The 26,877-nt window shown below is 46.6% G+C and overlaps 1 protein-coding gene across 7 annotated transcripts in view; it reads left to right on the top strand.

The window, feature by feature from the left end:
- Positions 1 to 185: 185 nt before the first annotated feature.
- LOC117589315 (titin-like) overlaps positions 186 to 26,877 on the top strand; it is a 57,898-nt gene continuing 31,206 nt past the window's right edge. The window contains exons 1-15 of one of the 7 annotated variants that reach the window (XM_034281117.1): positions 189 to 1,073; positions 9,890 to 10,012; positions 10,065 to 11,372; positions 11,431 to 11,772; positions 13,306 to 13,482; positions 13,544 to 14,323; positions 14,499 to 14,570; positions 15,106 to 15,300; positions 15,357 to 16,782; positions 16,850 to 17,010; positions 19,249 to 21,052; positions 22,499 to 22,705; positions 22,768 to 22,946; positions 23,403 to 25,040; positions 25,330 to 26,824. In XM_034281117.1, coding sequence (XP_034137008.1) covers positions 720 to 1,073; positions 9,890 to 10,012; positions 10,065 to 11,372; positions 11,431 to 11,772; positions 13,306 to 13,482; positions 13,544 to 14,323; positions 14,499 to 14,570; positions 15,106 to 15,300; positions 15,357 to 16,782; positions 16,850 to 17,010; positions 19,249 to 21,052; positions 22,499 to 22,705; positions 22,768 to 22,946; positions 23,403 to 25,040; positions 25,330 to 26,824 — 10,261 coding nt within the window. In that variant the 5' untranslated portion in view covers positions 189 to 719. Of the gene's footprint in view, positions 1,074 to 9,889; positions 10,013 to 10,064; positions 11,373 to 11,430; positions 11,773 to 13,305; positions 13,483 to 13,543; positions 14,324 to 14,498; positions 14,571 to 15,105; positions 15,301 to 15,356; positions 16,783 to 16,849; positions 17,011 to 19,248; positions 21,053 to 22,498; positions 22,706 to 22,767; positions 22,947 to 23,402; positions 25,041 to 25,329; positions 26,825 to 26,877 lie in introns of all 7 variants that reach the window. The other 6 variants (XM_034281116.1, XM_034281114.1, XM_034281120.1 and 3 more) reach the window with 6 other exon arrangements.

The raw sequence follows: 26,877 nt of genomic DNA on the forward strand, positions 1-26,877 counted from the left end.
GCAATTGTTGTGCTGCCTGTACAATAATAAACAGACACAACGAGAGATCTTCCCAGAGAGAGAGCAGAGCAGAGCATGAAGTCATAGTCGTGCCGATTCGCAATTTTGCTTAAAATTTGATGCGAGTACCGGATCTGTAGAGCCCCATAGTCAGACGATCGCCGGCGTTGATAGCGCTCGCAACGAAAGAGCAAAACACAAATCGAACAGAACAATAAAAGGAACTACAACTAATATATGTATAATATCTACTAGCTATAACTCGAACGACAAGCAAATCCGCGAACGAAAACCCCATAACTAACCCACCAAAACAAAAAACAAAATACCCGAACAAAACCCCAGAAAACAAAACGAAACGCGTCTCCCTCAATCTAACTCGCTCGTGTCTTTCGTGTTCAGTGTAGAGTTCAAAATGTACAACAAGCTAAAACAATAAAAAATAAACTGAAGAGAGAGAGAGAGCGAATCGAAACAAAAAAAAATAAATAAAAGAAAGAAGCAACCAACCTAAAACGAGAAAGATTATAAACGCCCACACACAAAATACTACACGTAGCCGCTAAGCCGACAACAAGAGGAGTTCCGAGTCGAGGAGTCCCGCGTTCCCAGCCATACCGCACTCAATCCCAGCCCAGACGAAGACCCCAACAAGAGTAAGCACCAACAGCACCACCCGCTCTCGCTCTTGCTTCCATCACTAAAAACAGTTAGCCGCCATGGAACGCCGCCAAACCCTAGACTCATCGATGTCTTCGCTCTATTCGGCTGCCTCCTCGAGTCGCCAGATCCAGTCGCAGTCGCAGTCACATCTACAGCAACAGCCACAGCTCCAGTCACAGCTATCACAGCAGTCACAGCAGTCCCATCCGTCCCCGTCGCAGCTAGACGCCTTCAATTATTCAGCAACAATGTCATCATCATCGCCAACTCCAAGCCAGGCCCTGTCCACAGGCACAACCACTGGCACCGCCACCGCCACCGCTTCTGCCGCCCCCTCGCTGCGTGCCACAACCATCGGCACGGTTGTCGTCCGCTGTGGACCCATACAGCTGGTGATAGCGCTCCTACAAGTGAGTTGTACTTACAAAAACAAACAGACACACACACACACACACTAGAGAAAAGGGGACCAAGAAATGGGGAATATATGTGGAGATACATATATCTAGATATGGGAGAGGTGTTTGCGGGCCAACGGCAACAGATACGAGATAGAGAGAAAGCTCTTAAAGTGTCTCTGTGCGAAAGGAGATCTGGGAGGACATCTACATAGATTTGGGGCTACCTTTCCCTTGTGGAAAATTCATAGATGCAGCATAAATTCAGAGCCTAGATGAACTATTGACTGGCAGATATTGCTACGATTTGGTATTCAGATAAATAATAAAAGTCTCAAATGGTGAGGGAGTTGACATTTCAAAGAGTAATTGCTGTAACTGTAGGGATAGAAGGTAAAGTTTTTATAGTTCAGATAATGTAAGGAAAATTTTCCAAAAAAGAATTTAATATAATAAAGAAAAATTATCAAGAGAAAAGGTCTTTCGCATCTTTGATACAATTCCATCCAAAAAACTCAGAAAAAATATGTATATTCCCAGCTAAAAATACACGCTCTAGTGCAAAAATATATGCATTATTATGTGCTCCCCACAAAAGTGCAACAATTTTCCATAAAATCAATGAAAAACAAATAGAAAATGCAACCCAGAAACATCCATTAGCTGTCCATGCCTATCAGCATCGTCCAACTATCAATCAATTATCTTATCAAAAACATAATTTCTCAATGATAACTAAAAACCAAACAGATGTCAAATCAGAGCAGCACAATCATTCAATCATTTAATTGAAAAATATATATAATAATTACGAGCTGGGCTGTTATTTGCCATTAGTCTGTGGAATGCTCTACATAACCCCCCGCACGACCAGCCAGCCTGCCTGCCGTAAGACAAACATTTGACTTTAACACTGAAAAATTCATGGGTGTCTAATGCCCAAAACTGGTTTACAGTTCGATGATTGTTTAAACCGGCTTCGCAGCAGTCAGGCCCAGGCAGCACAATTTCCGCGCCAATTAGCGACCCCAAACGACGACGAGAACAACGAAAGCAAAAGTTGTGGATTTTGGATGCCAGTTATAAATATTTGAAAAACAACATTAAAAAGGTTCAAGGTTGTCTGACATCACACAGAACACACAGCCCCAGAGAATGGAGCCAAAAAAGAGAGGCAGAGAGAGACTAAAACATAGTAAACGTGACAAAAAGAAATGTATCTCTGCCACAAGACACGAAAGATACTTTCAACAATTAGGCGCAGCTGCTACCTGTCTGGAGGCATCCTCCAAAACCACAACTCAGAGATGAAAATTTGTTTTTGTTTTTTGTGTCTCGAACTTGAAATTGAGAAACATTCAGAGCTGATGTAGAGAGAGAGAGAGGAGAAGAAGCGCTACAAGTTGCATGCCCTCCTGCACGTAACATAAAAACAACAACCAACACTCGACTCCATTCCACTCCTCCATTCAATAATTATTGGCAGCATGGGCTTCGTTTGGTTATTTTTTTTTTTTGAGATATCCAACTCTGCAGCGCCCTCTCTCTCACGCCTTCTTTTCTTTCTTTTCTGTTCATTCAAGCAGCGTTGGCCATTGAAATTTCTGTGTGCTCTGCACACTTTGTGCCACTTTTTTTCGCCACACAGAATCTACTATATGAGCATAATGCCTTGGCGCGTCTGCCCCATGCGCGAGTGGTGCCCGAGAGTGCGCTCCATGTGTTAAACATTTCGATTTGATTTACAATTTATTTCAGCTACTTTTTGTAGTCATGGGTATTTGGCATGGAGCAAGGGTATGATGGGTTCCAAGAGAGGCTTATGTGGAACAAAAGAAGTTGCTGTTTTGGCGCCCAAAAGGTAGTTGCAGGAGCTTCAACATTTGAGGAATCGAGCGATGGAATTTTATGGAATTTAAAGGCGAAAGACAAGTGAATTGATATCTACTAATATTTCCCATTAACAGGGTATTCTCTAGTCGCAACATCTGCAACCGCTCCCTGTCCTTTGTTGTTGTTTTCTAACGCGTCTGCAAATTATGCAAAAACATTTTGTTTCCATTCTTTCAACACGTTTTTTCGACCATTTCCATGAAAATTTAAATTCAGCGACCCCAAAAAATGTAAATTTAGATCAAATTCTAAACAGGCAACATTTTTCATTGATATGTCGGCGCACAGCAACAAAATAAACATTATTCTTACCTGTTGGATGTGTTATTCGTGTCCCAAAACAAGCAAAAACAAGAGTCACTGAGCCATAGAGGCGAGGGACACACAGATCTGTATAAATTGGGGGGAACATCAGGCGCTCTCTCAGGTAAACAAATTAGCAGCGGAGCAGGGCCGAAAAAAAAACCAAAATTGAACAAAAATTAAAACTGAAAAAAGAAACAACAAAAGCGCTGGAAAAATAAATACACAATATTCCTCCACACAAACAGATGTACAACAAAAACAACAAAAAGTAACAAAAACCAAGAAAAAATAAAAGCACAAATGAAATACAAAGAAACATATGAGAAAAAGAATATATATTTCGATGAGCTCAGTTTCTGTTATTGTTATAAATTCCATGTGGGAGGCGGCGGTTCCTCCAGTGGGGCTGCTACCGGATGCGCTTGCTCGTTGAAAATTTATGTTGCCGCTGCATAAGATTACAGAAGGAACTACTCCCCATCCGAAACCCCTCTGAAAACTCCTTGTGTGTTTGTGCTTGAAACTATGCAAATATGTCAAAAGTTTCCTTTCATTATGGGACGGGGTGGAGGGGCTTGAGAATAAAAACAAACTTTCGGCTTGGTTTTCTTTGTTCAACTGCTAGACTAAAGTTGCGATATTACTCGTAAGATTTGGAATGTTAAGTGGTGTGTCGGAGAGTCTTTCAAAAAGTTTTGATCATGCTGTGGTCCGGCAGATATTTATGAGCGCACTTTGTGGTGAATATTTCAGTGGGGAACTTGGTCTTGAAATGTGAACTAAAAGCTAAAAATTCTATAATAGTTGATGGAGATATTGAAAACTGACAGCGGAATCCCTACCCTCTCTAGTCTCAGACATTCTTCATGCCATAGTGAAAGCTCACACACACGATTTCCAATTGAGTGATGGCTGGTTGAGGGTGTAGCCGGCCGTTCCGCCAAAGTAGCTTTCACTGTACGCTGCTGCCTCACAAATTCTACACAATATGTTGCACGATAATTGAGATGTTTATAGATAATTGCAGATGTGTGGCAAGATCTCATTGAAGCATACAAAGAATGAAAAATACTACCACTCCGTCCAACCATCCATTCCGCCCATTCCTCTTCATTCCTCAATGAATTATCTAGCCAGCAAAATGTTTTACTAGAAACTTTACTGCCTTGAGCAACATAAAAAGAACCCCACCCAAATCCACATTAAATCCCTTAACGAACATGTTGACATGATTTACATAATGCTCCTCCCTTTCTTGCCCCCTTTCTTTGATTAACAAAAATCAGAGACGCAAAAAACTGACTCGATTACAATGTTTGTTGATGCAACATCGAAAATATTTACAAGTGTTTCTTGCAAGAGACGGCGCAAATGGCCTGGCCTGGTTACAAAATTTGTTTCGTTTTATGGTTCCGCCTAATGCTGGCCAAAATGGACACAAACAATTTAACTCGCAAAGCCAATTAAATGGAGAAAAAACCTAAGAAGCAAAAAACATCAAAGGCCTGGAGAAGATTTACATAAATGCTCTCCTCTAAATAAATAGTTTTTTCCCTGCGTGTGCCACGGCATGAGTTTTCCAGCACCGTCCCGCCTCACAGCCGAAAAAAACTTTAATTGAATCAAATGCGCGCAACTAATTTGACTCTTTGGTGGAGGCAGGAGTGAAGGCAGGAATTGGGGCGCAACAGACGACCTGCTTTTCGGGCGGACGATCTGCTCTGATTTGCAATCGAAGAAAAGCCAGGCATAGCCGATGGAAAACTCTAATTGAATTTATGGCATTTTCGCATTTGTAAAAGTCGCACACAGCTTTTCACTCATAAATTGCTTAGACATATGAGCGTGTACTTATGCACGGCACTGTCCGTCCGTCAGTCTGTCTGTCTGTCTGTCTCTTTTTGTAAGAGTTATGTGCTTTGGCTTTGGGCCTGGCGTGGGTGAAACGGCTGCAGCTGCGCAGTGCCAAATGAAAGAGAGGCAAGGCGGCAAGGCAGGGAGAGAGAGAGAGCTGAGAAAGCCGTGCGGCGGCTAAAAGAAATGTTTACGACGCCTGGCAGGCATATAAATTTACGCATGGAAAAGCTTGCGCATTCCTCTCACAAAATCCAAGCACACAGGCACACAGGCACAGTCACACAGTGCCGCCAAGACGTGTTCGCATGGGGCAGAGGGGCAGGCAGGACACTCCACGTCACAGGGTTGCAATCAAGTCACTGCTTTTTGTGATTTGTCACTGTGATTTATGGCCTTTTTGGTTGTGAGAAGTTTATGGTGCGGCTGCGTGTCTTGGAATTTTCCCTGAAACATAAATGCACCCACCGGAAACCTTCACAGTGAATTACAGTTAAGAGAATGTGGGAAAGCAGTGATTTTTAAGGAAGGATAGTTAACACTAATTGATCTGGAAATACTACGCTGGAACTCCTACGATTAAATATAACCATTACCATTTGGCAGCATCAAGTTTAGGTTTTTTCTACGTAAATATTTCAAAATATTGAAGACCTTCTTCCATTACAATTCTTTAATTTTCCACAAAATAATTCCATTCCACATTCAAATACTTTTAAAATCGCAAATCCTTCACCGAAAATCGTTTAAAATCCAACCAGAGCGTACTCAAATTCCAGGCCCAAAAATATATATAAAATTCCATCTCAATTTCTGCAACTTGATACCATCCTCTGAGCAAACTGAGGAGCACCCAAACCATCTCTCAGTCACTGTTTATGCCAATGTAAAACACATCCAACATCCTCTCTTGATGTCGTGTCATCCGTGAATGGGGCTGTAAATCTTATCAGTAATTGAAAAATTCCATCCCTAACCGTCGCACCAAGAGCTGGAGGAGCTGCAGCTGAAGTTGGTGCTGGCCGATGGTGCCAGTGGGGAATGTCAACATTTTCCAAGCGCTAAAAAATAATGTATTCTATGCGCAGACGCAGTCGTAGCTTGGCTGGATTGGGGATCCCTGATCGGATTGGGGAAAGACCATCTTAAGCCTTGGCTTGGGGCATTCATATGTGCTGTCTGCTGTCTCTATATCGGTAGTGGTTTTAATGCACAGCTGCTACTTAGCGAAAAACTGACAAAACAGTTTGGCACGCACTGATTGATAAGCAAACGGGAAACGGGTCGAAGGAGGAGGTGGATCTGCCTCCAGTGGGGCATAAATTTCGCCACAGCCAGCTGCTGTAATTACCGCGCACATGCGAAGGCGAAGGCGCAGGCGCAGCAGCAGCAGCAGCATATCTGCAGATGGAAGAGGCACAAGATACAAAGCACAAGGCACACGGCACACGGCACTCCGCACAAGACACAAGGCGGTGGGGCACGTTTTTTTTTTTTGCAGAGTTAGAGACGCGAAATATATTGCATGTTTACATGAAAACTGATATTCGCCGATAAACGTTCAATGAAAGTCGCGCTGCGCTCTCTGTGTGCAGCGCCAGAAACGACTCCACCTCCTACTGCTAGTCGTGGCCAGCAATTTGTAAAAACAATTATAGAAATTATCTCTTTAGTTTTTGTTTTGCGAATTAAATTGAAATTTAAATTGCATCGCCCATAATCGCGAGAGTATCTGCTTATTTTTTTGTGGCCTGGGAAAGTGCGACCTCCAAAAAGACCCAATAAACCCGAACCGAACCTCGGAGTGAAATTTGTTGTACCACGTTTATTACGATATATATTTATAGAACTCAAAAGTCTGACATCACTCGTTAAAGCACACAAATGCCAGGCCATGCGATGCGTCGCGAATGTGATGGATGATGACGCGCCGATGATGATGATCTGAGAATGAAGCGAAAAGGCCAGCACTAACCTTTTGTTAATAGAACATCAACAGCAACAGCAGAAGCACAGCACACTACATTTATTTGTTGCTTTTTGTGGTGCTTTGTTTTATGACAAAATCAAGTCGGGGCGGGCTTTAATGGAACGCGCGTCAGAGCGTGAGGAGCAGCAGTGCGGGTACAGGGGTAAAAGTAAATACTCGAAATACATTTGCATATTCTCTGCTCGTATTTGTACAATATATTAATGCTGCCACGATGAGTATTTGCTCTGTGTATTGGTGGAGCACACACACAGACGACACATGCAAATGTTTATGTTAATACGAAATTTTATTAGTTTTTGGCCTGATATTTGTAGAAACTTTTTATGTGCAGACATTTCTCTCTATAAACAGACAAACATTTGATTTATGTCACTTTAATGAGCCATGTATTCAATCATGTATTCAATTAGATTTTACCTTTAATCGAGAGCATAAAAACGGTTCGCTCTTGCCACCAAAAAAGAGACAGAGAGACACTCATTTGCGTGTGTGTTCAGTTGTTCAGTTGTTCATTTATTTTTTGATGAACACTCTTTCATTTGCACACAAAAATGTATGCAAATATTGGGTCAAGGTTCGGTCGTTGAACTCTAAACTCTGAATTGGAAATTAATTACAAATTTATTTCACTTTTGCTCTTAAAGAGCGATTTGATTTGTATCTGCAAAATGCTTAAATGCGATTTTGGATAGCGTAAAAGCCACTAAAAGTCTCATTACATTGTGCCACCGGTGATAACCTCATTTACGTAGAAATAAATGTAGCAATAATTCAACAAGTAATTCCTTGCAGAGCCTGAGCAACAGCCACTTAGCCTCTGCATAAAAAATGCTCCATTGCAATAATGAAACTAAAAAATACAAAGTTCCACCAAAAGATAAGACAAAATATATGCAGAAAACATTTCCGAAAGCTGTAAATGGCTTGAAAAATATTAAGATGCATCTCAAATCCATAATTAAGTAGTTTTTCCCACACAAACAGAAGAAGAATCCCGCTACACAGACACAATTTTCCTTTGCCTCTAGATCCGGCGCATAAATCCTGAAAACTCAAGCCAACGCCTTCGCATAAATTGCAATTCCCCAATTAAATCAACGATCGGATCGGGCGGCCACTCACGGATTACGTGTGGCCTGGACGGCCAATGGTTTGGGGGGGTCGAACGGGCTGGCAGGCAGGGCAGGGCAGGGCAGGTTCGTAATGAAAGAGCGGCGGTGGCGGCATTGTGGGGCATTTGCGGCGCTCCATAAAAATGCGCAATGATTTCATACAAAGCGATAAGAACGAGGCTGAGCAGAGAGGGAGTGCGAAAGAGGGGCAGTGGCAGAAAGAAGGTAATTTCATATCGAAATCGTGTTCTATCCGCTGCCACAAAGTATTAATTTAAAAGCCAAAAACGTGTTTGGAGTTAAGCGCCTCTGAAAGTGGACGACAGACCTTCTGCCTCTGCCTCTGCCTCCATCTGCCCGCCCCGCTTGATCTTGTTCCCCGCTTGAACTTATTCCCCGCCCGATTGAGTGAAGTTTGTTGTTAGAGACCCGCTGCTGTGGCTGTGGGGCATTATATCATCGACGAAAGTCTCTGCTACTTCCGCCTCATACTTTGAGAATTGCACAAGTGCCCGCCTGTATGTCTTCCCTCAAAATGTCTTCGAAAATGCAGTCTTAACGGCACGGTGCGTGCACACTTGAAATATGATTCAAATTCAGATTCAGCGGGGCATGGGGCACGGTTCAGGCGCCTGCCTTGCCATATGCATTATGCTTTACGAGTAATGCATAAAAGTAGATGCATAAAGACGTCTCGTTATGGCCAGGCGGTTTACTGTACGTCGTGATGTCATACCATTTATGGTTCATATTTCAGTTAGACGTTTGTACCCCGCTGACGTCTCTCCTTGTACCCAACATTTTAGCTTTAATTTATTCAAAGTTTATAAGAAAATTATCATTTTGCATATTGAAAACTCACTCACGTAGCATTGAGCATTGAGTCAGTGACTTCAGCGACAGAATGATCTATGATCTGATTGGCACAACATTTATTTAATCGTTTGACTATTAAGTTGTTGATTGATTGTCGCTCATTTAGATCATTAAAACCAATGGCAGACCCTTGGGACAGAGAAACACAAAGTCTCTTAAATTGTTCATCAATTTCGGTGGGGGAAAAAACTATAAAAATGTTCACCCACGCAAGCGGCTTTCACTGGCTGGAAAATGCCAAAAACTGGAAGCCGAGACAGCAAAGTTCTGTATCTTTTGCTGCTGGCTGCTGGCTGCTTTCTGCTGTGGCATGTGGCACTTTCCAGTGCTTTGTGTGCTCTGTTCTGGTCTCGGTTCTGTGTGCCATGTATCGACACATGCTCATCCCAACAGGAAAAACCTAACGGATGCCATTACCATAAGCAGCCAATGTTGACCTTCATTGCAATCAAACAGAACACAAGACGAGAGAGAGAGAGATACTGCCACTGCCACGAGTGTTGGTGGTTCCTGACCAAAATTAGAAGCTGCTGTGCAACATTGTCGTTTATGCTCTTAAGCAGGTTTTTGGCGACAAGTTTTCATGAATGAGAAATGCAGAGACACACACATGAGCGCTGCTGCTGGCTGGGAGCACAGGAACAGAGTCCCAGAACGTGACTCAAAAACAGAGCGAACAGAAAATTCCTTGAGCAGAAACTAGTGGGAGCAAAACTCGGCTAAAACTCACTGAAAACTCACTTACATCTCGCAGCTTTCTTCATCATTTCATCATCTTCTACAACTCTTTGCAGAGTCCCGAAAAGATCTACATAAAAGTTGTCGAGCTAGAGCCAAAGATCACATCACTGGGCGACAATCTCGAGGAGTCTATGCGCATGCAACGAGAGCATGATGAAACGCTCCGAAATCTACAGGTAAGCCGCAGATAAGCCATCAAGAATCCCCCATTTAAAACCTCCTCTTTAGAGCCTGCCTGGACCCATGGATGAGTTTGTGCAGAAGGCGGACAAATTGCTGGCCAGCAAAAGGATCAGCTCGGAGCTAGTCAATGCCATGGCCGACACATTGAACATCATTTGGCAGGACATATTGAACCTGCTGCAGGATCGGCAACACATTCTACTGCTGTGCACACAGTTCCATGACAAAATGACACAATGCTTCCGGCGCATGGATCAGCTAGAGATGGCCTGCAGCGAGTCGTTGCAACCGTTGGAAGTGCCACGCGTGCAGGAGTTCCTCAACAGATTCAAGCAGCTGCGGATCGACATGCTCACGGGTGTAATGGCTGCCCTGAAGGACGGCAATGAGTTGCTCTCGCAGCTGGAGGAGCTGGAAAAGCTGGAGACCCTAGACACACGACCCGAGCACATCAAGCGGGATGCTACGAGGGCCGTGCACCAAGTGCAACAGTGGCTGGAGGCGCTGCATGATCGAAGAAACGACCTAGAGCTGGCTTGGCAGACGCGCAAGACACAAATGGAGCAGTGCCTGGCTCTGGGGCTGCTCGGACGAGAGCTCATCGATCTGGAGGCGGCGCTGCAAAAGGCGCGGATGGACCTCAACACAATGTACAGCCTGGGCGAGTGCGAGCACACGGCGAATGAGATGTTGGCCCGCTACAGAGAGTGGAAGCAGCAGGCGCTGCTCCTGCGCGATCGTGCACTGAAGATCACGCGAGCCAAGGAGAAGGTCCAGTCGGCGGGTATCTTCGCGGGCGATGAGGCATGTGCCCGTGCCTATGCTGTGCTCAGTGGCTGCACCGAGCACTTGGATCTCGTGGATCAGCGGGAGCACTGGCTGCACCAGTCCCGGGAGTTCTTTGCCAAGGCCGAGCACACGCTGAGTGTCCTGGAGAAGCTGGAACTGGAGCTGGCAAGCGTTAAGCTGCCACCAAATTCCCCCGAGAGCTACGCCATGTTCGCCAAAGTGGAGCGGGATGTGCGCAGCTTCACCGAGGAGCCACTGCGTCTCGGCTATGGCATACTCGACGAAGTGGGACGCACCCAGCCCGAGACGCAGGGCGTGAAGCGGGTCCTCGATGAGTTGGAGAATCGCAAGGCCTACATCGAGGGCATCTGTGCGCACAGCAGCGAGGATCAGCAGAAGGTGCAGCGTGCCCTCAGTGAGTTCCTCACGCAACACAACGAACTGTTGGCCTGGCTGCGTGCCTCCGGGCAATTGCATCTGCAACAGAGCGTGGATATGGGTCGAAATTTGCAACAATCGAAACAGTTCCTGCTGCAGCATCACGAACTTATGCAGGATTTGGAGGTGAGTAAAACAAAACTCAGCACAAGCCGTACTCAAAGTTATCCTAATCCCTTCCCAGATCAAAGGAGAACTCATCAATCTACTCCTCGAGTCCATCAAAGTCCATTTGGAGTCGCTGAGTCCGCAGCAGCGCTACGATGTCGACTCCAAGGCCGAATCCCTGCACAAACACTGGATCGAACTCAAGGATCTGGTGCTGAAACGCGTCGATCATGTCTCCCTGCTGATTGAATTCTTTGAGCAGGCCAACGAGCTCTCTAGTCAGCTGGATCACATGCAACGGCAGCTCCAGCAAACACCCGACGAGCACAAGCTGCAGTTCCTTCAGGCCACCTGGTCCAACATTATTCTCACCTTCAGCGAACTCAAGTCACGGGGACAGCGATTCATCAACTTGAAAGTCGGTATCCGAATAGGGAAAAGGGTGGCAGAATTTCTTAGTTTTAAGTTTGTCATTTTTGGAATTCTCTAAGAGCTTTGCTGCAATTTTTGCATGTTCCGCTTTGCCGCCAGCACCTCTGCTATGTTTTGCCCCATTCTAACCGCTGGATTGCAGCTGCTGACAGCTGCCACATTTGCCGCTGCAAAGCATAAAGCACAATAGCTGTGTTGGCATAAATATAACCGTTTGGCTATGGGAAATGCTTGGAGTTGAACTGAACAAAGAACTGTCGAAGGAGATAATCAGAAGTTAAATTTCTATGGAAAAAATTACTTGAATCATTGAGAGGAAGGAGTTGCACTAGGAGAGATCTACAAGATGGTTTTCCTTATAGTTTTAGAGAGTATTGCACCTTCAAATTCTACTGGCGTGAGCTTTAGATCAGATGAAAGATCATTAAAGTGTTTCTTACTAGAATTTCCTTTGAAAAAAGCTGAATATTGCTTGCAAAGATAATTGTAGTCTTCGGATCGCAAATCTTAAGTCAAGAATATCTTCTGGTGAATATTGTATTGATTCAGATTCTAATATCAACGCTTCTCCAAAAAAAAGGTCTAATCATTTCTCCATGACCTAACCGAGGACTTTTCAATCAATTTACTTGAGAAGTAGCTAAGGATCGACTGCAAAAGAGGAAAACCATTCTTCCTGGGATTCTCTGGGATATTAGCAGCATAGAGTTTACCATTTAAGCATTTCCATTGAAAATATCCATGGACTCAACACTCCAGAGAGTTTTCTTCCCCAAAATAGTCATAGAACTCCGAAAGAGTATTACAACTTCAATTTCCATGCATCCTTTGGCTGCTCGTGAGCCCATAAATTATCAACAATATGATTTGGTTGGCCATAAACATCTATTCAAAACGACAACGTCGTCACAACATCAGCCATCAACACTCCATACATACTACTCGTACATATGTACGATCAGTACATAAAACCGGGAAGAAAACGAAAAAGAGAAGAACCCAAACAGCCGCAAAAGAAAAATTTTGAAATTAGAAAATTTTGCTGCTGCTGCTGGCGGCTGTATTTCGAGTTTTCCTTCTGTTTCTCTGTTTCTGGTTCGAGTTTTCCCTCCTCGAGTTGAGTCCATAAATAAAAGCAAAGCAATTTGCGCGCTGCCAGGGCTATAGATAGGTCTCTGGTGTCGTCTCTGGTCTTCTGGCATGGCCTGGCCTGGACTCTCGCCACGTCTTGGCACTCCTCGACTCGGATTTGGATTGGCTGTTGGCTGTTGGCTGTTGGCTGCTGACTGCTGCTGATGTTGTGGCCAGAACGCACCAGACCCTGGCCAAAGGCAGATGCGTTGTGCCACGCGTCGATGTAATTTTTCTTAGAAAAAACAGAACAACTTTGCGACACTTGACGTAGAAGCAGAAACTAAAGAACCAAAATAAAATAAGGAAAAACTAATTTTCAATTTATTTTGTGTCTATTTTTGGTGCTGCACACACAAACACACACGCACAACGCACACATATACAGATTGTGGATCCATATCTTGAGACAAAATCCTCATCAAAGGCAGTGGAAGAGACGCTGAACGGTTTCAGTAAGCGGCAGTGCGACGTGACGAGCAGTTTGGAGAATTGGACAACGAACATACAAGAGAAGCGAGAAGTTGAATATTTGCTAGAGAAAGTCATGAGTGATAACGAAGAGGTACAGTACGAGCGAGACATTAAAAACCCACAAAATAACTCTAAATAAACTCGCTTTTCAGACGGTTGCCAAGAGCACCCAAGTGGACACCCAATTGTATCCAGTTTTTGGTTCCCCCTCGCTGGATACCAAGCAACTGCTCACGGGCATACGCGAGAAGCTCAATTTTGTCACGCAGGACATTGAGCGGGCACAGGAGGAGATCCAGCATCGCATACAAACGACACTGAGCATACAGACCAAGGATCAAGCATCGCTGGCCAAGATCGAGCAGGTGATTAATAATTTGCGCATGCTGAAGGCACGTTTGGATGGCATCAAGTACGATTATCGTACGCTCATCGAGAGCGTGCTGCTCTTCCTGGAGAACATTGCGCAGCTGCGGCGGGAGATCGATGAGTACTTTGCGAGGCAGCAGCAGCAGCAACAACACCCAGCCACATCTTCGGGTGGCATTGCTGTGGAGCGGAGCATTGCGGAGCATGAGAAATTCCGCGATCAGTGCATGGATAAATTTAGATCGTTAATCACACAATCCGAACTGCTGATCGATCGTGTGCGCGTACTGGAGCCACCGGGTGCACGCGAAATCGACACCGATCGCATTTTAAAGTTGTTGGAAAATCTACGCATTCACTTCGAGACGCAGTGCAGTGCGAGAATGTCGTCGCTCGAGCGTCTCGAGAAGATTGAACAGTTTCGCAATGATCTGGAGGATATTGATCGCAGTTTGGACAGCGTTAGCAAGCAGCTGCACGACATCAATGGCCAGAGTGTCGATAGTTTGGCGGCGGCAAAGACCACATCGCTGGCATTTGAGTATTTTGAACGTACCATTGAGGTGAGTGAACTTTCCCCAGCCCCGCTAGAGGTGTGTTGTGTGTCTGTCTGCTGTTGAGGTGGGTTATGTTTATAGATTTAGCGTGAAAAAAAAACAAACACAAACGCAAACAGAGCAGAGCAGAGCAGAGAGCAGTTCTTGTGTGCATAATTTAATGTTCCCCATTTATCTATAGTGTTCAATGCCCAAGCAATTGAAATCGACGCGGCATCAGCAACGTTGGGGCCAAACAGCCCACACACTCGAGGTATCACAGATACTTTTGGCATATATCTAGCTAGAAATACTCCCCACCCAAAGCCGCTGCATGAGCAATACAGAGTTCTGAATACACCCAAGACCCAACCCAAACATTCATCAAATTTCCAAATACTGCGTGCGCCATGGATGACATTTGTTTTTCGTACAAATGTTTCCTTCTCAACTATGAAAATGTTGTAGCTGTCAGCGGTGGGAACACTTGTGCCTGAGAGACAGCAGCAGCTGTCGTTAGTTTGTAATTAAAAACTTTTCAAATACATCTTTGCATAACGAGAGATACAGCTACACAGCTACACAGCTACAGATACAGATACACACACACAACATTTAGATTCAGATTCAGTTTTGCTGGCTGCCACACTCTGTTTATTGCACTTTCTTCATGTAGATATTTTCTTTTGGCTGCTTTTTTGGTAAAGATACTTTTAGATAGAGAGACGCAGAAGATTTGCTGGCTGCTTGGCTGTTGTATTTTCGTGTCTTTATTCCCCAATTTTAAGCATATATTTTCCATGTTTTAGTTACTCGAAAAACGCATTGAAAAATTCACCGAGTCAACGAGTCAGCAGCTGCTGATTACAAATCCCGAAAGCGTAGAATATGTTAAGGAGGAGCTGCACAAGCTCAACGACAAATGGCAGGGCTTCAAGGATCAAGTGAAGCAGAAACGAAAGAGTCTCAATCAGGCCACAGATTTCTTTGAAGTTGTCGAAAAGGTAAGCCGAAAAACTCTCCTTGAAAGCCCATTCTTATGCCAAATTCCCGCCCCCAGATCGATGCCGAATATCGTGAGATTAGCTACTTCTATAGCAGCGTCTCCAATAAGGTTCCCTATCTGCGCGACTCTGTGGAGGCCGCTAATCTCGTCAATGACATCGAAAACTATGTGACAAGTCGGGAGCCGGGACTCCGCGCGAAGCTGGACAGCGCCTCGCAGTGTGCCCACGACATGAGCAAGGTCTCGGCGCTCTACAACGATGTCATGAACATCTTTCAGTCCTTCATCAAGCTCAAAATGGACATCAACGTGGTGCAGGAGCGTCTCAACCAGGAGCAGCGACAGCGCGAGCAGCGGGAACGTGACTCGCGCGATCAGGCGGAGCGGGAGAAGGCGCTGCGCGAGGCAGAGGCCAGGGAGCGGCTGGCCAGGGAGGAGCAATCCCGTCTCGAGAATCAGCGACAGCAGGCGGCCATCGAGCAGGCCCAGCGAGAGTTGGTGGCCCGAGAGCTGGCACTACGCGAGCAGGCCGTACGCGAGGAGGAGTCGCGCCTGCGGACTGTGAGGGAACAGGCGGCCCGGGAGCAATTGGCCAGGGAACAAGCGGCACGCGAGGAGGAGCAGCGCATACAAGCGCTGCGGGAGATTGCCAAGCGAGAGGAGGAGGCGCGTCTGCATAGCAAACGCGAGGAGGAGATTCGCATCAAGCGGGAGGAGGAGTCGCGTGCCAAGCGTGAGGACGAGTCCCGTGCCAAGCGCGAGGAGGAGGCACGCATTCAGCGCGAGGAGATTACGAGACTGCAAACGCTGCGCGATCAGGTGGATCAGCAGCGCATCGTTACCGAGAACATACGAAAGGACATCCAAGTGAATTCCATCTTCACGGAGCTGCGCTATGCCTCGCCGCTGTTCGTGCGTCCCCTCAAGGATGCGGTGACCCGCGAGGGCGTTCGTTTCGTCTTTGAATGTGAGGTCACGGGCACACCAGAGCCCACCGTTGAGTGGTTCAAGGATGGCATTAGTATCCTCAGCCATGCCGACTACAAGACCAGCTTCGACAAGGGCATATGTCGGCTGGTGATCGAGGAAACCTTTGCCGCTGACACGGCACGCTTCAGCTGTCGTGCCGCCAATCTGGTGGGCACCTGCGACTCCAATGCCACGCTGGCGGTGCGCGAGAATGCCGCCGAGGTGCAGCTGGTGCCGCCGCGCATTTTGCGCTTCCTCGAGAGCGGCAAGGCCACCGAGGGCAGCTCCTTCCAGTTCGGTTGCATCGTCACGGGTGTGCCCCTGCCCACTGTGCAGTGGTTCAAGAACGACAAATGCATCGACGACTCCCCGGACTATGTCATCAGCTACAACAATGGCGAGGCGACGCTACGCTTCGAGGAGGTCTTCCTCGAGGATGATGCGGTGTACACCTGCAGTGCCTCCAATCCAGCGGGCATCGAGCACTGTTCCGCCAGTCTGATTGTGGAGCGTAAGTAAAAGACTACCGCAAACCCAATGCAAAAGATTGATCTATAAAAATCTCTCTTCGTTTACAGCCTTGGAACCCACAGAGCTGCCCAGCTTCAAGGTGCCCCTGTCCAATGCCATGGCACGTGTGGGTCAAAAGATCAAACTGGAGGCAATTGTGAGTGGCATACCCCGGCCGGACATCTGCTGGGTGCACAATGGCAAACCGTTCCAGCCACGCGATGCCAAGGTGAGTTCTGTTTCTTCTTTCTACCACACTTGGGGGCAACAATCCCATCAAATATATGCCATATCTCTTTGAAAATACTCAAATGTTGCAGATCGTATTTTATACAAATTATTGTGAATTTTTCTTTGTCTTTTCTTTGTACTTTCTGTGGAATTCCATCTTTTTTGCATGCAAATTTCAACAAATTGATTTGTGTATAAAGGAGAAAGTGATGTTTTTGTACACACAGAAGAGGGAGATACCTAGGGAGAAGATTGAGATTGATGTGGGTAAAGATTGGGAAGATTAAAGAATAGTTTTCAATGTTTAATGGAAATGTAATTCGACCAAAATGTTGAGAAATATGCTAACAAAAATGATTGCCGTACTTATAAAATACGAAAAATTAAATTCATTTCAAATATAATAAATATAATAATAGAAGACTTACCTTATGTATAAATGTACATATATCAGCGTTGTCAACTTCCAGAGAACACTAGAAAAAAAGATAGAGATAAGCTTTAAAATACTAGAAAATAAATACTGTTTATGCTTTAGAAAATTCTAGAAAAATACCATAATATAATTTAAATATTTATTTGAAACTGATATAAAATGATCAGAGTCCTCTAAAAATACTAGCCTCGAGATGTCTTCCAGTTTCAGTACAGAAAAATGTTGACACATTTTTGACCCTGGTAAAACTTTCACTACACAGCCATTTCTGCCAGCCATTTCCGAAAAACAACTTCTCAGACCCCCCAAGCAAGGCAACGCAAAGGGTAAACAAAGAATTTCAAGTAAAAGAAAATCCCACCAAGCACAATTCCCCAATTTCCATGCCACCTTCATGGCCCTCCCTCCGTTCACCATGTGTCTGGCGATTGGCAATTTCCATATAGACAGTGCCATAGAATATAGTAGATAGATACATACAGACATACATATATTCGCGAATATTGCAAACTTTTGGCTGGAAAGCAAAAGAGAACAGCCTGAATATCAACCCGTAATATTCTATATTTTGTGGCTGCTTGGTGGGCGTTTTCCAAAATTTGGAAAATAAAATATCTTCATGTTTTAGTTTCTCAGATCGAGATGGAACGAACTTGACTGACGTCAGTGATGGGTTGAATGCGTAGACGCATCAGATGCTCCCTTGGATTGATGATCTACACATCGACAACATCCTCTGCGACTGGCACTGCCCCTGCCACATTCAAATGTGAGAATTCAAGGCAAATATTTCTGAAAATACGCCAACGCACTTTGTCTTTCGATGCAATTTACAGCAGATCATATACGAGTATAGCTGCCATATAATATCTAATAGCTGCAACTTATTTTGGCAGCTAACACTCGTCGCATACTCTGGCTGCTGTTGCTGCTGCTGCTGCTGTGTGTGGCAACGAGCCGTGCAGCGTGTCGTGGCGTGGCGCAAGGCGAATTCAATTCACCACAGTGTGGCAGTCACAGTCAACCCAAAACCCGAACACCCCCAGCCCCACAGCAACACATCTCAACTTATCCAAAATTGAACCCCTATCCCGCTCCTGGGCTGTCGCGCGTCAGGCAATTTGTTTATTGTGGGCGCCAAGCATTGTATATACAAGATATGCAAAAAGATATGGATACATACTCGTATAATCCAACGAAAAAGTAGATGAAAAATTGCGAAATGATTCCATTGGACGGCTACTAAAACATTTAATTGCCATTCTGTCATGCCGCAAAACATGATCTCACTTTTGCTTTTCAATCACTAGATTAAAACCTATTTTAGTAATTTTAGTTTTAGTATTTGAAAAGTGATCTTTGTTCCACCAAAAACACCTGTACTCAGGTGCTTCCTGCAATTTGGGTAAACAAAAGGAGCTTGTTCTTAGGCCACCGCCGGATGCGCTCACCAGAGTTTCCAATTGCTGTGGCACATCCGCAGCACACACAAAACAGACACACAAAAATACAACACAAAGCACACACAAAAATCATATAAATAAGATTGAAAATTTGTGTAAAAAAGAAAGAAACATTTGAATTGGCAAAAAGAAAATAAAAGAAGAGTAAAATCCAAAAGAACAAATGAAACAAAAACTAGCACAAACACGAAAGCATTAGCCTCGGTTCGCATCGGACCCGTTCGGGGCATCTATTCGGGTGTGGTGAATACGAGTGAATACTGAATGAATGCCCCCTTGGCTTTGGTTGATTTTTCTGTTGATTTTTCCAATGATATTTTCTGGTCTGTACTTTCAGTATGAATACGGCCGCGTAACGCTGATAATCCCCCAAGCTTATCCCAACGACGCCGGATCGTACGTGCTAAGCGCCAAGAATCTAGCCGGAGAGGCATACACTAGCTGCAACGTCATTGTCAAGGGTCGACTGCCCAACGAAACGTCCGATTCCGAGATGGCCAGCGACATAGAACCGATCAAGCCGGCGGTACATTTACCCCTGAAGGATGTCTCCATATTTGAGGGAAAACCTGTGCGCTTGGACTGCGTGATTGTGGGTCAGCCGGAGCCAGAAGTCATTTGGTATCACAACGAGCGACCCGTCAAGGAGTCCGCCGATGTGCAGCTGCTGTTCCAGGGCGATCGTTGTTCGCTGATCGTCCAAGAGGTGTACCAGGAGGATGCAGGGCACTACAAAGTGGTCGCCATCAATTCAGCGGGCGAGACATCTAGCAGTTGTGAGCTGAAGGTCACGCCCTTGAACCAGGCAGAGCCTGCCACACGCGCACAAGTGGAGCGGCAGAGCCTGCCGAAGGATGCGCAACCGAAATTCGAGCGTCTGCTGTCCGATGTTCTGGCGGATGAGGGCGAACAGGTGGTGCTGGAGGTGCAGGCCAGCGGTGATCAACCGCTGAGCGCCCAGTGGTATCTGACCAACAAGGAGCTGCAGCTGGACAATCGTGTCACGGCCACCGGGGATGCCGAATCGGGCATCTTCAAGCTGATCCTGAACAATGCCAGCGTCGATGACAAAGGTGTCTACACGGTGAAGGTGTCCAATCAGGCGGGCGATGCCAAGTGCTTCTCCCATTTGATTGTCAAGTCTGTGAATGCCCCCGAGAATCGTCGCAGCAGTCAATCCTCCGTGGAGATTGTGGAGCGACTTGCCTGTCCCGAGTTCAAGGAGCTCTTCAGCGACAAGCAGGGCAGCATCGATGACGTCGTCAAGTTCGAGTGCATTGTCAAGGGCAGACCCACGCCCAAGGTCCATTGGTTCTTCAACGATCAGCCCGTGCATGGACACAATTTCCTCGTCTCGACGAGCGGCGATCGCCAGGTGCTGACCATACAGAAGCTCACCCACGATGCCGTTGGCAAGATTAGCTGTGTGGCCGAGAATGAGGCGGGCAAGGCCACCTGCGTGGCCTTTCTGAACATCATTGGCAGTGGCTTGCCCGCGTCCAGTGATCTGCAGACCATGACCCAGGAGCACAATACCGAATCCTCGCGTGTGACCATCAAGAAGCAAACATTCACCACCACCTCCACCTCGCAGGTGAACTCCTACGAGGGTAATGTGCCCCAGACAGAGGTGCATCACTCCTCCGCGCACATTGATCAGTCCCTCAAGCAATTGGGCCAGCAACGGCCCGAGATCATGGAGAGCCATCACTACCAGGAGCTGCACAAGAGCAAGGAGATGAGCTCGCCCAGTCTGCAGCAAAAGTCCTTCACTGTCGTTCAATCTGCATCCAATGGCGGCGGTGCTTCTCCACTTCCTGCCATAACCATGCCCGAGTCCCCCACTCGACTGCGCAAGGAGATTGCGCCTCGTTTCACCACTCCCCTCACCGGCAAGATTGTGGATCAGGGCGCCGATGTCAGCATGGAGGCCATCTACGATGGCTATCCCTCGCCAGAGATCAAAGTGGAGAAGAATGGCGGCCAGCTGTTCGACGATGCCCATACGAAAATCTCCAATAAATTCAATCGCGTCACCATCGAACTCAAGCAGGTGGGCGTGGCTGATGCGGGACGCTATGCAGTGACAGCCTCCAATGCGGTGGGGCAGTCGACCAGCACCGCCGATTTGGTGGTTAAAAGTGAGTATTATCTTGCTGCTTTTTTGGGGATATATAATTTATGGGCTATTTTAGGGTATATTTGATGCTCTTTTACGGGTTCAGGGTTGCCTTCAGTTGTGGCCATCAATTTTCAGGAATTTTCAGGGGCAAGCCTGTCCCCAGAGCAAGGCATGAGCAAATAAATTCCCATTTTCCCCACAATAATCCATCATTTTGGACATCAATTGTGTGGACATTTTCTTTATTTGCTGTTTTATGAGAATTTTTAAAGAATTTTTAGCAACTCTCCAAAGTTTGAAATTGAAAAAAATTTAGATAAAAAATCAACTTGATCAAAATTTCTGCCAAAATTTCTATGAGATGATCCTTTATGTGGATAGCTAATGCTCCACAGGCCATACAGTGAAGTTTACGCACTGAAAGGAGCTAGAAATAATCCAGCTAAAAAGGGATTCATGGATATAAACTAAGTCTAAAACATTTCCTGCCCAAGGGATTTCCCTACAGCTAATATTTTCCTCTACTGCCACAATTTACACACATTTTAAAGCCATACAAAAATTATATATTCTACAAAAAGCAGTTCCCAGAATTAATCAACTAGCGAAAAGTGCACAAATATATCGAAAGATTAAATATAGTATAGAAAGAGTCGAGTGTAGAGCATACACATGTTCTACTCAGACCAGAGATAGACCCTAAATCATATGTTACCCGTCCGCTTGTCCGTTCGTGCCACACATCAATCAGCGTAGAGCATTAAAGTGTCATTGTGTATGGATCTTCAAACGTCAATGCCTCGCCGTCAGCCAGGCAGCAGCTCCCTTGCGGAATATTGATGAGTTTTTAGTGGGGTCGATTGTTGTTTTTGCTGTTGAAATTTTTCAATAGTTTGGGGTCCCGGGCAGCAGCAAAATCTTGGCCAAATGCAAAAGATTTTCTTACACGAACATTTATAAATATTCTTCGTTGTGGGTGTGGTGTGGGGTTGGGCTGGCTGTTGGCCTGTGGTTGGGATGGTGGGGATTCTATAGGATGTGGATGTGGCTGTGGATATGTGGGGGCTGCTGTCTGATGTCTGCAATTATTATTATGTAAATGGCGATCGTTTATTTACTCGTAGATTTCAGCAGATTTTCTGTCGTCTTGTGTGGTTTTTCTTGTGGGGGTTGGGTTGCACGGATTATCTATATATATAATTTTACTGCCTGCCTGATGTCCAATGTCTAAGCGAATTATTCATTATGGCTGCTGATTCAAGTAAATTTTAACCACAAACAAAATAACAGACAGAGATCTCTAAGATCTTGCAATGACACCAAAAAAGAAAGAGCAGGCCAATGTTTATGTTCCATTGAGTGTTCTCCATTAGCCTTGCGGTTAACCCAAACTTAAAGATGTTTCATCTGGCGACCATCCTTGAGTATCTCTCATGTGTCTCCATCTTTTCTTGCTTCATTTTAGAGACCATCTTTCCGCCAGTCTTTGGCAGACGCTTGCAGGCGCAGGTCGCGAAAAAGGGTGAAAAATTAATAATGGAAGTTGAGGTCACAGGACTGCCGGATCCCACGGTGCTTTGGCTAAAGGATGATAAGCCCATACAGGATGCTGGCATATCACCACACCGTTTGCTTGCACAGGGCAACTGCTATCGTTTGATTATTGAGAAAGGTAATACATACTGAAAGAATCTTTAAAGGATCTACTTTATTGTCCCCGTACTTTCGTTGCAGCACAAATCTCAGACTCTGGCAAGTATATGGTGAGGGCCACCAATGCTGGTGGTGAGGCCAAAAGCATTGCCGACTGTGCCATACTGGAACCATCGCCAGAGCGACTCCAAGAGGTGGTCAAGACCATTGTCTTTGAGACCACACCCACAACGGCAGCTCTGAGCGATTATAAAACTGAAGTAAGTGTGCATGTGCTCAATATTTAACACATAAATCAACCAATCAATCATCGATCTATGCATTATCCTACATATTTCTACTTTGATTCGATTTGAATTCGTTGCGAAATTCGTTCAATGATTCGATCTACTTCGATGCCAAAAACTATTCTAATTCTAAAGCTAATTCTATTCTATTCTAAAATCTATTTCTACTCTTTTTTCGACTCTGTTAAGTTTACATTACAAGAAAGTTTTTGATTTTACTCAAACATTTTATTTTAATAAACCAAAAACCTTTTTTCTTTGTGAATTTTTTCTCTCTACTCTCTCAATCAACGTCGTGTCCTCGCGTGTCCTTGCTCTCCGCTCGGTTTGGTTTCTTCGCTTTGATCATACCACACACACACACACACACATACACACATCCACCATTTGGGTATGCCACTCATCGTGCCACACATTCTGTGACTGAAGCAGCAGCCTAAGCAGGATTCCCAGTCATATCAGAGCACTCAGAGCGATGTGACACATGCAAATGATTTGCATGGCTTATCCGAATCAAAAGTGATCACTGAGCATCGTTGCACCACCGAGGCAACCATGCGTCTAGAGCACAAATCGGCCTTCAATCTGGAACTGCCACAGCTGACTGCGCGCCCCAAGACACCAACAAGCAGCGATATAACCACCGATATAACCGATACAGCCACCTACCACACCACAACAAACACTGCCGCCCCGAAAACACAGGTACAGACACCGCTCCAGACCCCGTACGCATCCAGCTATAAGACTGGAATAACACAAACCCCACCGCCAGTGCCGCCCAAACCCTGTACGCCAGTGGTGGCAACACTTTATGGCCAACAGCAGCAGCCACAGATGCAAACGCAGACCAACACCAGATACGAGCAGAGTGAACACAAGTCAACGAAATCCTCCTCCTCGTCCTTTGATTACTTCAAGAAGATCGATGAGGAGACCATCACACAGCGACCCAAGCCGCTGGCCTTTAAGCCACTGGAGACCCTGGTGCGTCAGCCGCATGCCCAGAGCCTGGCAGAGGAGCTGCGCAGCCTCAATCTGATACCTGGCGATGCACCCGAATTCCTCTACGAGCCCAAGACCGAGCGCAAGGAGCCCAAGGTGCCGCTTATCAATGAGAAGATCAAAATCCTGTCGGAGGTGCAGCCCATGGAGCCGCCACCGCAGGGCGGTGTGCCCGTCTTTCCACCACCGCTGGGCGCACTGCAGAGCGTGCAACACGAGACGACACTCACGAAGGAGGTCAAGGTGGAGTATGGCCAACCGATTGTGCGTCCTGCAGCCGTCTTGGCCACGCCCGCACAACAGAATCCGCGTTCGCCCTCGCCCAAGCCCTCGGCCGAGGGTGTGGCCATGTCCAAGCTGTGGACACCAGCGGGTGTTGCGGCACCGCCACCAGCAGCCGCCACCACGCCCACAAAGGAGCTGAATGCACCCTTCCTGGTGCAGCAAATAGCCAAGAGCATACCACCCCAGCCGGTGACCCATTTGGTCAATGTCGGTCTGGAGCCGGGCACACCGCCCGAGATCTGTTTTGCACCCAAAACGGAGGAGCTGAGTCGCCGCCGGTCGCTGGTGGAGAGCATGGAGCAGAAACTGGAACAGAATCTGCTGCAGGGACCGCGCAAGGTGTTGCCCCATTCGGTGCCGACTCTGACGCCGCCTGCACCCAGCGACTATCGCCCAGCGCCGCAAGCTCCGAGCGCCTACCGCCCACCGCCTCCAGTGCTGCCCACACGTTTGGGTGTCTACGAGAGCGACTACGAGAGCGATCGCTACAAGTACAGTGGCAGCGAGAGCGATGCGGAGCCCCGAGCACAGAAGCCCATCACTACGGAGACCTTCAAGTCGAGTGGCTATGCGGCGGACACCGAAGAGCATTCGAATTATAGGAAATCCGAGAGCAGTTACTACGAAACAAAGTCATCGTCATCGATGACAACAGCAGCAGCCGGGCCACAGCTGCAGCCAGAGCCACCTGCAACGATCTATTATACACCAAAGGCGCCACAACAGGCACAACAGCCGCCACAGTTGCCACAACAAAAGCCAAACCAAGAGGCGAAGGTTCGCAATTTAGATAACAAAATAATTTCTCTCTGTATTTGTGTGTGTGTCTGTCACTATATCTGTGTGTTGTTCTAGTTGTTGTTGTTGTTTGTTGTTTGTTGCTGCCACTAAAAAAGAATTTGCTCTCCACTTAACCTTCATTTTAAGTCTTCATTTTCGTTGTTTTAAAATCCCTAAAACATGTTCTGCACTTGCCTGATCTCTAATGTCATTTAATGTGTGTCTATTCCACCAATAATTATACATAAATTAACAGACTTTTATCCACTTTAATCTATTCCTTTAGGACTTCTTTGCCAGCTCGAAGCTGACCAGCAATTACTCGCACAACATGCAACAGACAAGCAGCAGCAGCAGCTCCACGCACCATCAGGAGACCAAGTACAGCTCCACGCTGCCTTCTGTGCGGAGTCCTGTGCCCGTGCTACTGCCGCAACCGAGTCCGGTGCCTGCACAGCGTAAAACCCCAGCGACCGAGTTCAGTGATTACAGCAGCGAGGTGGATGAACGTTTCCGTTCGGTGTCCCGCACCAACGAATCGGATGCGGACATCAAGGGTTATCGTGTGGTCTTTCCGCCCACACCCACACCGCGCACAAATGTGGCCACAAACGGCCACAAGTCGCCAGTGGTGGTGATTACACCCTCGCCCATGGAATTCGAGCCAATGCTACACGAGAATCGGCCCAAATTCGAGCCCATTGGCAAGGAGATTCGTCATGAGATCAAAACGGAGACTAGCAGCAGCAGCAGCAGCTCGAAGCAATCTAAGTTTACCCAGCAGCAGCAGCAGCCCTTGTTCAAGCCCAAGCCTGTGGCAGCAAAGTTTATAGCTGCCACACAGCAGCAGCAGCAGCAGCAGCCTACACGTCCGACCATGTACTACAATGCTGTTGCTGGTGCCCCCATGCACCTGGCGAAGGTTGCCACAGAGACTAAAAACTCAATGCAGATGCACGAGTCCACGGAGAGCTCTCAGCGTGTGGTCAATATGCAGCAGACCAAGCGGATCATACACTTTGACAGCCAACAGGAGCAGCGCCAGTTGGAGCCCTTCCCTTATAGTCCTGCCCCAAGTCGTACGCCTTCACGGCAATCGCATCTGCCGCCGCCGGCCACGCCCACGAAATTTATACCCGGCGAGTTCCGGGAGAGCGACTACGAGAGCGAGGTGGAGGCTGGTTCGCGCATACAACCGCTTTGGTCACCCTACGGCGATGGCACGACCCGTGGATATCGTCGTGTGGCACCGCCCCAAGGCTCGGCACGCTCCTGCAGCCTGCCACGCGCCTACGAGCGAGTGCTCTCACCCATGGAGTTTGATCGGGGACCCGAAATGCCCACCAAAATATACGTAGATGTGAATACGTTGAGGAAGGAGCAGCGTGGCGGCAGCACTGTGACCACACAGCACAGCACTCAATCGCTGAACAGAAATACCACCATGAGGGGACAGCAACAGCAGCAGCAACAGCAACAGCAACAGCAGTCCATGGATCAGATAGATAGGGCTGGTACCCTGCCACGCTGTGGATACAGCAGCAGCAACACCCTGCAGCAGCAGGCCGAGGGCCAGGGCAAGCGTTTGGGCTCCACTTTCCTACAGAAATCCCATCAATTCATCGATGAAATCAGCAGGGATGTGCAGCAGCAGCAGCAGCAGCAGCAACATCAAAGGAATGGCCATGGCCATGTGCTGCGACCAGGATTCAAGCGTGCACCCAGCGAGGGCAGCAATCAGCCGCAGGCTTTCCGCGATGAATCGCGCGTCTCCCAATACGGTGAGTGTCCTTACAGTCTCCCCCTAAAAATCTTTCAACTAATCCAACAGTAG

This window comes from Drosophila guanche, unplaced genomic scaffold, assembly GCF_900245975.1.
Source record: "Drosophila guanche unplaced genomic scaffold, DGUA_6, whole genome shotgun sequence".
Taxonomy (NCBI): domain Eukaryota; kingdom Metazoa; phylum Arthropoda; class Insecta; order Diptera; family Drosophilidae; genus Drosophila; species Drosophila guanche.